Here is a 13,903-nt window from a genome sequence, read left to right as displayed (position 1 = left end):
TTTTATGACTTAAATGCATGAAAATCTAATATTGATAATATCGTAAAAACCGTATCCTGTGTTGGATACGGGTCTAAAATCTAGTTAATAACCTACACAATAATAATAATACGAATATACAATTAATAACCAAAGATAGAAAGTCAAGGACGAATACTATATATGAAGAAAGAATTGAAGGGGAATGCAGCCTCTCAAACTTCGATCTGTTTGTATCTCTTCGATCTGTTCTCTTCTCTTTGTTTATGTAGTAACTAAAGAAAGAAAGATACTGCTTAATTAGTCCCTCAAGTTCCAATATGTCGACTTCAATCCTTTTCTTTTTAGTTGATTATATAAAAAAGAGGACAACATGCAATTTATTAAACGCTTGCCTTGTCCTCCGATCTTTGTATCCGCAGACCCGCAATAAATCTGAACTCATGAAATTGATGGTCTGTTCGGCACAAAAAACAAAAAAAAAGTAGTTTTTCTCTCCTACTTCCTTTCGTATCTCAACATTGTCACCATCTAGAGTTTCGACTTGGATTCACCCGGCCATTTATTGCAAACTTCATGTTGCCGGTCCAACAATATTACACACATTGGGAATGGACTAGAAGATAAGAAAACTATATGTTACATTGTTACATCATTACCAAAAAGCTTGATGTGTTGAGATTCACCAATATCAGTAGCAACGACGTCAGTGATGAATTTTATGATTCTTTTGGCCCGGATGTATGTAGCAAACACTTCTCCTACAAAAATAGTTACTCGAGGAACAAGATTTGATTTTCTTTCATCAACACTCATTTCTTTTATGTTCTTTACAGCGGTAAACAACTCCCGAGATATTCAAATTACTGCATAACAAGTCAGATATAAACAGTATATGACGAGACTGGGGGACAGTTGAGCTCCTATAAATTACTGGTAGAAAGATAAATTACCTGCACATCAAACATTGCATCAGATCTGACAAAATATCCTGGTTTTTCATTCAGGAAAGACACGGTTTTCTCGTTACTGATCCTTTTGGCTTTCCTTCATTCCTATTGGAGTTCCTCATTATCAGCAAACTGCAGAATAATGAAAATTCAAATTGGTAATTACTTTTCCCGTCAGTAAGCTGTGACTACTTTCAAGTTCATATACGAGTATTAGCTTTTAGTTGAAACAGGATAGATGATATGCTTAGCACCATTTTAAGTTCGACTTACTTCTCAATGCTTAGCACCCATGTCCACTTGCTTATAATTTTACTTGAGCTCAGGATTACAACATTTGATCCATCTCCTTACTTGGTGTCCGGAGACGAACACCTTAGTTTGGAGGCCATGCGGCACCATCTTTGTCTGTTATCCGGGTCCATCTCAAATGACACCTTTTTGGTAATGATAACATCCTTTTCCTCCTTTACTGTACGGCCGCATCATCTTCACATGTTGAATCTGTAACTTCCTCTAAATCTTTTACTCGTTTGACTGGATCAATGGTGGGCATTTTCACATGTTGGACAAGAATATCTAAGAGGGTACAAAATCCGAAACTCTCTTCCGATTCATTTTTTTTCCAGCAACCCAAGGTCCCCAATACGATACTCAGCAATGACGGTATCAATCAACTGTGTTAATATATTAGCTTTAGAAGTTAACAAAGTGCAATCTGATAATATACAAGTCCACAAAGCAAGTTGACATGTGAAACCTTCAGCTTAAATTCTGCTTTGGTAACAAACAAATTTAAGCCCAAAAAAAATCATCAAAGTGAAAATACTTATAATTGAAGGACATTAACCAAGATAACCGGGTACCTACTTATGCAGTGACTCAATTAGTACTTCGAGAAATGAAGAGTTATGTAATAGGGGAATGTAACTACAATTATACTACTTGTCAATCATTTCTATAATCCCAACATGCCTCTGAAGTAGTTCCCGCAAAAGGTTGAAACTTCATTTTTAGCTCAAACCCTTACTATCGATCAATATTCTTAACAACTAATATATGCAGAGTGTGTGTGAGTAAACCATATCAGATTCTGAAGCACCCACTTCTACCCAAGAAATATGAACATTATACAGTACACCGAATTTGGAGAATATCCAGCACTCACCAGACCACCTTGCTCAGCATAAAAACTTTTGCTCTCAAGAATTATAACAAGATCAGTGATGTCGGAACAAGACTTGACCTTATGTGCCTTTTCACTCAAGTACAATGTAACCCGGATTACAAAATTGATCAAGAAATAGAGATATAGAGTTAGACAAACAAATCGGGATGAATGAATTTCTACAATTTTATTAAAACAGATGATAAAGAACACTTGAGACTACGTGGTACCAAAACTTTTTCTAATCTACAGCTTGCTTTAAATTCAAACTTCTTTATCTACTACAATAAATGGCAAGCCAAACAAATTTTGAGCTTCTCACTAAGATTCGACAAAATGGGCAGGCAGTTTGAGTTGGGTAATTAGTCAAAACACGTTGCTAGTTTATGATAAGGTTTGGGTCAATTCGGGTTGGCCCGAGCCCTTTTTGACCAAAATCTACAAACTTCAGAAAAATTGCTAGTGTCAAAATGTAAAAGGGTCATTTCGACTTCCAAATTTATAGTATGTAGCAAAGTATGTTATAAATTGGATGGCGAAACATCAATAAATGAATCACAAAACTTTCATTCCTTTCTAGCTATTGTGTAAAGTAGACGACTACATGAATGTATAGCAATATATAGAGGGAGGTAAGAAACGGTGACCATTATGATTGAAATAAAATGTAAAAACAATTACATACATTACATTTGAATATATTGGATTTTGTTTTAGAATTTTAACCCAAATACAGAACATATATCAAAGCAAAAACAAAACTCATTCAAAACAAAAGAAAATATCATTCAGACTTTCAGACCAATATCTCAACAGAAAATGAAAATGGAATCCTTACAAACTGAAATCAAAGAATAGAATGCAAAATCCAACTAATAACGTGATCACTAGATTCAAAGGGAAACGTAGCTAGTTAGAAGATCGATGTGAAGCAGAACACTCATCTGAAAGTGAAACGAGGGTCTCCACGTACTCTATGCCTTGCATTAAAGAATCAGAACTTATCGAAACATCTGTCAGTGTATATGATTTATCAGATGGGTCGTAGATATGAAGTTGTTTTTTAACCCTCATAAGAATCCTTCCGTTACCCAATATACAAATAAAATGGTAGCCGAAATCACTGACATCCATAGGTAATGTAAATGAACACCTAATCGACCATGAGTTGTCGTCTGCTTGATCATTCATCACCCAAAGGTTAAAATCGATATAGCTACTGCTCATGTTCAGCAAGCAAAGGCATCCGTGTATGGCACCTAAATGTGAGCGACCAGAATATCAACTACCATATGATCTTTTGAAAGGTAAATGTATATCCGAAAGTGTTATCTTTGCAACATCGAGGGCAATCAACTTGTCCATATTAACTGGAATCCAATACAAAAATCCATTCAGAAACGTACCCACGTCATCCTCAAACACAATGTGTTCGATATTCATGTGTCGTGGCTTGCTCCATCTAAACTCTTTGAGATTGAAGATATCACAAACACCGCCGCCACAAATATTGCTAGGACAATCCTTGCTGTATTCCACGAACCGAACTATTTTCAAGTCATCTGGGACTGCACTACCGTAGCCAAATCCATATGTATAGTTGGTTGTAGCGTTATGTATACAATACGCACAACCTGGTGCAGAAGGAAGTAGCATACTTACGTGTAAACGGATTGTATAGATTAAAACCACCTACCTGTTCACCGCCACTCCAATAACGGAAAAGCACTATGCCATTGATTGTTCCAAAAACGGGTTGGGTTGGGTAGTTAGTCACAACAGGGCAGGTCAAACAAGTAGTTAATGGTATGCCGAACACTCTTTGATCAAGATTTACGAACTTTTGGAAAAATATTTAGTGTCAGATCTAGCTAATCCAGCTAAAAAAAACCATTTGCGTAAAATCTAGCTAACAGATGATCAAAAGGGGCATGGGTTTGTGGTTTATAGGAAAGATCTAATGTTTCTTAGATATATTTAAGATGATTTCACAAAAAAAAAAAAAATTAACAAAGAATACGTTAAAGGAAAACAAAACTCATATCCAAAACAAAAACAAAAATCTTTCAGGCTTTCATACAAATATATCAAAAGAAAACAAAAAATGGAATCCTAACAAACTGTAATTAAAAAATGTGGAACGAAACTAATTAAGCAGAACACACATCTGAAAGTGAAACGAGAGTCTCCACGTACTCGATGCCTTGTATTGAATCATTAGAACTTATCGAAACATCAGTCATTGTATATGATTCATCAGATGGGTCGTAGATATGAAGTTTTTCTTTATTCATCATAAAAATCCTTCCGTTATCCAATATGCAAATAAACTCGTGGTAGAAAGGATTAACATCCTCAGGTAATGTAAATGAACACTTGATCGACCATGAGTTCTCGTCCGCTTGATCATTCATCACCCAAAGGTTATAATCGATATCGTTCATGCTCCTGTTCAGCAAGCAAAGGCATCCGTGCATGGTACCTAAATGTGAGCAATGACCAAAAAATCGAAAGCCATACGATCTTTTGAAAGGTAAATGTATTTCCGAAAGTACTATCTTGGCAACATCGAGGACAATCAGTTTGTCCATATTATACCGAGTCCAATACAAAAATCCATTCAGAAACGTACCCACAGTAGTCTCAAACTCAATGTGCTTGATATTCATGTCTTGTGGCTTGCTCCACGTAAACTCTTTGAGACTGAAGATCTCACAAACGCTGCCGCCACAAAGATTGTCAGGACAACCCTTGTTGTATTCTGTAAACTTAACTATTTTCAAGTCATCTGGGGTTCCACTGCCATAGCCAAATCCATATGCATAATTGTAGGTTATAACGGAATGTTTGCAAAAATACGCACTACCATGTGATGCAGGGGGAAGTAGCATGTAATTCAAGGTAAACGGATTGAATAGCATCAAATCACCAACTTTGGCGCCACCCAAATTACGGAAAAGCACTATGCCATTGATTGTTCCAATAATTTTGAACACCCGATGACCTTTACTCCTCCAAGGTCCATAAGTTGAAGAAAGCTTAATCATCGAGTTGTCATTAATGTCAGCTAGAAGAAGATCAAAATGCTTTTGGGCTGCGAGAAAGATGATACTTGGACGTGCTCTGGACTTCATAAAGTAAGGATCTGTAATCAGACGGTTCCAATGTTTCGATACACATATGCACCGTATCAATGCCTTGGCGTCAAGTCGAGCAAGTATATTCTCAAGTACGGGATCGGGTAATTCATAAACGCCCGCCATACAGCAATACTGGCAGATACTGTATATAATAAGAAAAGGGGGAAAAAAACCAGAGTGGAGAATTCTCTTGATTTAAACAAGAACTATATATATATAGTAAACAACAACCAGTAGAAATCACATATCATACGAATCATCAATAATAGAAAACAAAAATACCAACAGTATTTAGTATAAATCGTAATTAAGTTGAGCGAATCATCAAATCGTTAAACTTCAACACACAGACTTCGTTTGGGAAAAGATAAAATAAGGATTTTATAGGTTTATATATATATCAAAGAAATAAATCAAAAGATTAAACAGAGTTTTATGGGCCCTAGTAACTACGAGTATCATATTGAAAATGCCGAATGAAGGGCTTAACGTGCATTATTTTAGGGCCCATTTGTAAGAAACATATTAGTTATGAATTTTACATCTCTTACTCCCTTTTTATTTTAAGGATAAAAAAAAGGACATGCCAAGTATGCGTTGGTTTCAAAATCGTTGTTCAAACAGCCCGAAAACTCTGTTTTGTCTTTGTGTGCCCCAATTTATTTGTACGACTGAATTCCCTGAACAACCAGATTCAAGTTCAGGTAAAAAGTAAAAATTTGAAAAAGTCGGGCAACCCATCCTACAAACTAAAATACAATATGTGGTGGATATTATAATTAAGATGGTTTTACGATTTTAACCAAAATACAGAATATGCTAAAGCAAAAAAACAAAGCTCATATCCAAAACAAAAACGAAAATCATCTTTCACACAAATATGTGAATGAAAAAAATAGAATGGAATCCTTACAAACCATCATTAAAGAATGCGAAATCAAACTGTTTAAATCACTAAATTTAATGGGAAACATAGCTAGCTAGAAGATCGATGTGAAGTAGAACACGCGTCAGAAAGTGAAACGAGGCTCTCTACGTACGCTATGCCTTGTATTGAAGCGGTAACATCATACTCAGAACTTATCGACACGTAATCCGCCAATGGATATGTTTTATCAGCAGATGGGTCGTAGAGATGGAGTTTTTTTTTAACCCTCATAACAATCCTTCCGTTATCCAACATGCAAATAAAATGTTGGTCGAAATAACCAACATCCTTAGGTAATGTAAGTGAGCACCTAATCGACCATGAGTTTTCGTCCGCTTGATCATTCATCACCCAAAGGTTATAATTGATTTTGTTCATGCTTGTGTTCAGCAAGCAAAGGCATCCGTGTATGGTACTTAAATGTGAGCAACTAGACCATCGAGGGAGATTATAATACGATCTTTGGAAAGGTAAATCTAATTCAAAAACTACTATTTTGGCAACATCGGGGACAATCAGTTTGTCCATTCTTTCCGGAATCCAGTACAAAAGTCCATTGAGAAACGTACCCACGGTAGTCTCAAAGACAATGTGTTTGATATTCATGTCTCGTGGCTTGCTCCACGTAAACTCTTTGAGACTGAAGATCTCACAAACACTGTAGCCACAAATACTGTTAGGACAACGCTTGTGGGATTCTATAAACCTAACTATTTTCAAGTCATCATCTGGGGCTGCACTAACGTAGCCATATCCATATGCATAGGTTTCATTGAAATAAGGGTGGTCACATTTACAATGCGCACTACCATATGATGCAGGGGGAACTAGCGTGTAATTCCGGGTAAACAGATTGTATAGCATCAAATCACCTTCACCGAGACCTAAATCTCCCCAATAACTACATTGGAAAAGCACTATGCCGTTGATAGTTGCGAGAATTCTGCGCACCCGATAACCTTTACTCCTCCAAGGTTCATAACGAGAAGAAAGCGTAAGCGTCGAGTGATCAGTTGGGCCGTCTACAAGATCAAGAAGCTCATAGCCTGGGAAAGGATAGAAAATTGGTTAAATTATTATTATACCCCTCAAAATTATATAAGGGCTCTGGTGCTCTACTAACTCATTCAAGTAATTGATGCATCTCAACTCTTGACTAAAAGCATACAGAATTGGTCATTGGAAAATCTTTAAAAAAGATATGTTCGTAAATTTATAATAGTAAGTTTTCTTGTACTTGTATCATTTTTGTATCATAATTTACACAATAACACCTTATGATTTTGTAAAATGGGCAAAATATAATTACGGGTAAACCACAACAGACTTGGCCCATTTCATTACACACTAGAATTGGTTTTATCTGACTTCGACATATTTTAACATAATACCCAATACATTAATTTTACCGCCGCTAGCAAGATACGATAGTTCTTAACTCAGTGGCGACTAATTTCATATTTTCTCATGAGGTTGTAATGAGAAGCATATAGAAAATAGTTTGGGTTTTAGACCAAGAATCTAAAGGTATCTAGATGTTCACTGGGGCAAGCGAGTGAACCTAAAAAGCTAAAATGTGGACCGCACATATTGAAGAGATATTTTTTTTTCCCTGAACAACGCACACGGAGGAGAAATTGATCAGTTGAAATAGGCCCATCACAACTAGTCGCGTCACCGAAAAACATGATGAGGGATTGAGGTCTTTGATCTTTGTGATGGGCTTCATGTTTCCGAAAGGCTCAATTTTCATGGGCATGAAAACCCAAACAATAGTTTTGAAGCGAAGAGGTAATGTAAATGGTGGAACCTTGATGATCTCAACCTTATAAGGGCAAAAAGTTGATGATCGATCCGTTTAAGTTCCAACAGGAGCATTGAGAACACCCGCCGAGACGTTTTAGTTCATATCTTCATATAACGTCATAACGATATATGGGTCATTTGGAGATTTACAAAATGGACTCACTTGCAGTCATTTTGTATAAATCTTTATTTTATTTGTAGCATTTATGGTAGTAGCATTTTCTATAAACAAGAACGTACCTTGTTTGCAATTATTTTCCATTAGTATAATACAAAGATGAGCTCTAACGAGACGACACACTTTTGAGTTACAAACTCTTAGCCAAAATACTTATTCAAGGTACATAGAAAGGAACACACATATATATAAGCCTCAAGGTATTGGGTATACAACTAGCTTTCCTGTAGCCCTGTGGCTCTCAAGGTAACTGAAGGCTTCTTTCACCTGGTCAAAAGGATACGGACTTTTAGGGTCGAGCAACACCTTCACTTTTCCGCTTTCTATGTAAGGGTTTAGCTTTCTCAACCAAGATCCACTGGATGTGAGAACAAAGAGAAACCCTGGTGGTGGGATAGGGCCCGTTATAGACACCGCAACTCCATTTTCATTAACTGCTTTCACTGCTTTCTCCGATTGTCCTACAAGATTTATTGTTCAGGAAGAAAACAAACTCTTACTTTGTTTTTTTTTTAAAGTAAAATTATACAAATTACATTATTTCGAAAGAAGAAAAAACATTATGTCAAATTTAATCCCCAAAAGTTACATTTTGGATAACTTTTGAGTTTTGACTCTTCCATTTTTGGCGTATGATCCGTTTGAAATATACTCATTGTCTTATTGTCTGATCTTTTATTTTGATTTGTCTTTTTGATAAACTTTGTGTTTCTTTGTAGGAAAAAGGAGTATATAACTTGGCTTGAATCAACCCATACCAAAAATATAGTACTATCATGTAAAACTACCAAAAATATACCTAATTACCTATTGCATCATAGACAACATCATATTTGTCTGGTAGATCTTCGATATTCTGCTTGGTATAGTCGATGGCTATATCGGCGCCTAGACTCTTCAGCAACTCGAGTTTTCCAGTACTAGACGTGGCTGCTACTTTCGAAGCACCAAACACATGTTTTGCAAGCTGTATCAAAATAATTGATTGCAATCATATTACATAAGTTAATTACAAACATACAAAGACAATGCCGGACCTAATCTTATGGAATGGGACCATTTGTATTATCTTCATTTCTTTTTAATAAACTCTCAAATATTAAGAGTTTTCTTATCCAAATAAATGCCATCAAATGAAAGTAATTCTTTTTTTACTATGAACTATTTTACTCCTACTTCTAAACTAACCCTAACGGGCCATCAACCCTATTGGCCCTAAGAAGATAAAATGATTACCTGAATTACGAAGGATCCAACTCCACCAGCACCATTCATAACAAGGATTGATTTACCTTCCGAGAAACCGGCCCTTTCTAAACCTTCATAAGCAGTTTCAATTGCAAGAGGGAGAGCCGCAGCTTGTACGAAGTCCAAGTTCTTAGGTTTCAAAGCCAACAATCTCTCCTCAACAGGTGCGTACTCGGCCAATGATCCAAACCGGGTTGGGGAAGCTAGAGCGTGTTCTTGTAAATCGCCGTATACCTCATCTCCTTCTTTGAAGCTTTTTACCTTGCTTCCAACCTTAACAACTATTCCCGCAAGATCATGTCCTAGAATTATCTATATTATCAAAAGTAAAAAAACCATTACAATTGCAACTAGCAGTATATAATTTACGTGATTTTTCTTAAAATTCGATTGCTATTTTAAGATGTATGAAACAATATAATACTTTATCTGTTTCAAAATAACTATGCACTTTAAAATTTTGAGTTGCAAAATTTATTTTTTGAAACATTTCAAAATGATATACCAAAACGTTTAGGAGGAACGAGGAAGTAATTGTACAAAGATAAGATATTTTAAATTGATACAATTTATCTAATGAAACGAGGTGTGTTTATCTGGCGTTGCCTCGGGAGAATTAGTTCTATTATATGTGTCATCGTATAAAATTTGATATTGACGTTTTTAAGATAGTTCGAAAACGTACACTTCATATGTTGTTTAAAGAGATTTATAAAATAATAATAATAATAACCTTAAAGTGGTAGAGATGACGTTAATTACACAAGTGACGTAAAGGAATACGGGTAAATGAATCATAACACAACCACCATAATAAACTAACAACTTATGAAAATATCTCAATATTATTTTACAATTAACAAAATTATATTATTTTATTTTATTATCATCGAGCAAAAACTTAGCAATTTAGCATAAATACTGCAAATTTAATGGGCCAAACTTTGTCACAAGCCCAAGTGCAGAACCATGGATTTGAATCGTTACAATCCCAATTGATATACTATACTGCATGACGACGACTTTTTATTTAAAATATTGGCACGAATCCCATCGCATTCATTTTATTAGGATACGTACTAATTAAATGTGAATGTAGGTCTTACGTACCTTCGATTATTATGTTTGAATTTTGAAAATAAAATACGAGTCGGTATCAGGTGGACATTATATTCAACCAAATTTGACATAAAACTAAGATAAATGTAGGCAAGTACAATGAAACAAAGTTAGCCGACCTATTAAAATTAAGGTAACGACTGATGGAAAACTCCAATTAATTAAGTCGCTACAAAATGATTAGTTGTTCGCTAATATTCCAATTAACTGCCCTACTAACCATTAAAGACCAACCATGTATATCATGTTTTTTTAATGAGATATCCCTATGAATTTAACCTGTATGTCATGTTTATTTCATTACCAACGTTTTTTTCCCTCAAATACACCCTTTATAATAAGTTATGCACAATATAAATTTGTTTAATGCATAAAGAAAACATGTATTTGAAAAAGAAAAAGATGGAAATAAATACCCACTTTTAATACTGATAAAGAAATGAAAACGATTTCTGTATCAAATCATTTTGTATTAATTTTATATTATTTATTAAACTTACAATTTTCAAAAGAGACTTTACCACCATGATGTTCCATAAATTATACTAAATTGACGGCTATAAACAAACCTTGCAATGAAAAACATGAACGATTGGTATACATAGAACTCGTAGCTTTTTAAGCCCTTTTTTGAAGATATTTTATTCATCATTAAAGAAATACATTTCAACCGTATAATCTATAAAAAAAAAACAATACACTTCAATCAAATTATACAATTAAAAAAATATTCATAAACAAAATTGATAATATTGGGTAGAAAGTTAATGACATAAACTGATACCTCATCCATTTCAAAATTATTCTTCACTTTTACATTTTGGTTTGTTAAATTTATTGTCTACTAGAAATATTTAAATGAAGGAGTTTCTCATATTACACCCGGCCTACTTTTACATTCTTTTAAATAATTTGTTGATAATACACGCGAAGTTTGACTTGAAGTTACAATAATAGTCAATAGTACAATACCACGTTTTATTTATTTATCGAACTATTTGATTATTATGTCTTTTTATTTTGATCCTTTTTTTTAATTTCGATGATTTTCATTACTTTATTTTGATCCTTTATCGAACTATTTATCGAACTATTTTATTACTAGAACTATTTAATTGTATCAACTAATGTGTACCTTAATCAAGTCTTTTAACATATGGATTATATTCTTAGGCAGATAACATTTATGTATGTAATAACAATATTCGTGAGATACATAAAAACAGTAAAATACGATTATTGAGACTTCGGTATAAATAACCATGCAACTTACTTCCGGAAACATAAAAAAAATTGAAACAAAATCTAAACGGTTTGTATTAAAAGGCAAATTAATTTGGATTACCGGAAAAGGAGAATCGGTATCTTTAAAGTAACCAAGTCGTCTTTTGAAATCAACAGGGTTGAGAGCCGCAGCCACCACCTTAACCAACACCTGATCATCATTAATCTCTGGAATCGGCTCATCCGTAGCCAGTTTCATCACATCGACACCCCCATATTCATCATACCTCCATGCCTTCATCATGTTTGTTAACCAGTACTAATGTTTTCAAGGACTAACTTTAATGCTGTGGGCACATGTATATTTAGACTCTGTGAAGTTGATTACTTATTGTGGATTGGGGTTATTGGTTGGTATTTAAAGTGCTTTTTTTCTTTTCTTTTTTTTTGGCACAAGTCTTGGAAACGGACAAAAAAAAGATAGTAACTGTTCAGTGCCGTTGTTTGCGTGTTTTGAGCCCCAATACCTTGACGGTGTATGAGCAGGTTAAGATGTAGGCAGACCTTACATCTACCTAAGTAGAGAGGCTGCTTCCAGTTTCTACCTAAATGGTAGAAAAAGACCCTCCAACCTTTGCATGGGATGAGAATCGAACCCATGACCTCTGTCTTCAGAGGCAAGGATGTTTATCACTGATCTAACCATGCTGCTTTTAAACAGACAAAAAAAATCTTCTATTATTGTCATGTTTGTATCCAATTTCAATTTGCATTCCAAGTTTATATTTATATTTATATTTATACGTATCAATTGTCAAATAAGAAATAAACTTTCAGAAAAATGTATTCGATCGGCCTCTTGAGTCTTGTTGCCTATATGTTCCACATCCACCGATTAAGATTGTATATGCATATATAGTATATATATATATAGTACTAGCTAGTGGTGTCTGATACTCTAAATGGGCCAGGAGCCCAGGAATCCTCTGGCCTACAATCAAAGTCGTCTGAATGAATATAGTGCAGATATTAGTCTAAACACATTATTATGAATACGTATGCACTATGATCATCTTTTAACAACCACATCCACATGCTCTGAGATTTTTATAATCTAAATCTAAATCTAAAATATATAGGTTATCTTTATATATGCTAAACTAGATTAAACCCGCACAACTTAAGTAAAAAATACAATTATAGATAGTTACATTATTATTCATAATATTAAAATATGTCTGATTACGATTAATTCAAACAATAAAATTATAGTTTATGAATATACGATATACATCAAATATGTTTATTTTTTTTTGAATGACAGATATAATACACTACTAAATTACACCATTGTCAAGGATTGAGCCTTTGTCTACACTTCAAAAGGCAAGACTCTCTACCACCCCACCTAAATGGTAATAACTACGTCAAATATGTAGTATAACTACATCAACAAACAAATTACAAACAAAACTATACAAACTTAGGTGTCACCAATAGAACATGGAGAGAAAAACATAAAAAAGAAAAAAGGAATTAATTTAGTTGGTGCATCTCATTTGAGTTTGTATAATTTTGTTTGTAATTTGTTTGTCAATTTAGAATTTCCCATTTATAAATTTTAAAAAATTGTATATCTTTGTGAAAAAGAAATCCATCCATTAAGTTTTAAGAAATATACATGAAATAAAATTAAAATTAAATTAGGAAAACAATGTTTAGCCGATCTGAATATATATATATACTTACTATAACTTTAATATAGCATAATTATTATAAACATAAATAAAAAAAATTTAAAAGAAATCCATCCATGAATTTAGCCGATATACATTAATATAACATAAGAAATCTATCAATCCATTCCATTAAGATATACTTTGCTTCTACTAAGATATATTTTGCCGTCTTATTTTATTTTTAACTTTTTTTTATTATTACTTAATTAATGATGATGATTAGGTAAAAGTATAATTTTTTAAATTGTGCTTTAATGATGATTAGGCTAAAGTGTACTTTTTTTTAAGTATGCTTAAAATTAGGAATTTAATGTAAGTATGACACCTAGGAAAAAAATTCTACATGGCATGATTTCATAATTGCCACATAATCAAAAACATATCCTCTCTTAGTTATATAGAGAGATGAGTTAATCATATAAAT

General features: G+C 33.9%; 2 protein-coding genes across 2 annotated transcripts; both read right to left on the bottom strand.

Moving 5' to 3' along the window:
* Window positions 1–4,247: 4,247 nt before the first annotated feature.
* Window positions 4,248–5,360, bottom strand: LOC122584691 (F-box protein CPR1-like). Its single transcript, XM_043756738.1, has one exon. The coding sequence runs from the start codon at window positions 5,358–5,360 to the stop codon at window positions 4,248–4,250; it is 1,113 nt and encodes a 370-aa protein (XP_043612673.1).
* Window positions 5,361–8,189: 2,829 nt separating this feature from the next.
* LOC122604131 (2-methylene-furan-3-one reductase-like) lies at window positions 8,190–12,135 on the bottom strand. The gene is made up of 4 exons (XM_043777034.1): window positions 11,862–12,135; window positions 9,386–9,709; window positions 8,957–9,116; window positions 8,190–8,610 (listed from the first exon to the last, which is right to left on the bottom strand). Exons 1-4 carry the CDS (start codon window positions 12,042–12,044, stop codon window positions 8,345–8,347), a joined length of 933 nt encoding a protein of 310 aa, XP_043632969.1. The 5' UTR covers window positions 12,045–12,135; the 3' UTR covers window positions 8,190–8,344.
* Between the last annotated feature and the right edge of the window lie 1,768 nt (window positions 12,136–13,903).

The sequence above is a fragment of the Erigeron canadensis genome, chromosome 1 (assembly GCF_010389155.1).
Source record: "Erigeron canadensis isolate Cc75 chromosome 1, C_canadensis_v1, whole genome shotgun sequence".
Lineage (NCBI taxonomy): Eukaryota > Viridiplantae > Streptophyta > Magnoliopsida > Asterales > Asteraceae > Erigeron > Erigeron canadensis.
Note: the sequence above shows the minus strand (reverse complement) of the source record. Positions and strands in the feature narration are given on the sequence as shown.

What these genes read in the sequence shown, in the direction of transcription:
- LOC122584691 (XM_043756738.1), bottom strand. Translation starts at nt 5,360, where the DNA reads ATGGCGGGCGTTTATGAATTACCCGATCCCGTACTTGAGAATATACTT.
- LOC122604131 (XM_043777034.1), bottom strand. Translation starts at nt 12,044, where the DNA reads ATGATGAAGGCATGGAGGTATGATGAATATGGGGGTGTCGATGTGATG. An exon ending in TTGGATCCTTCGTAATTCAG is followed by an intron (nt 9,117 to 9,385) that starts GTAATCATTTTA and finishes ATTTTGATACAG; the next exon opens with CTTGCAAAACATGTGTTTGG. An exon ending in TGTTGTCTATGATGCAATAG is followed by an intron (nt 8,611 to 8,956) that starts GTAATTAGGTAT and finishes TAAATCTTGTAG; the next exon opens with GACAATCGGAGAAAGCAGTG.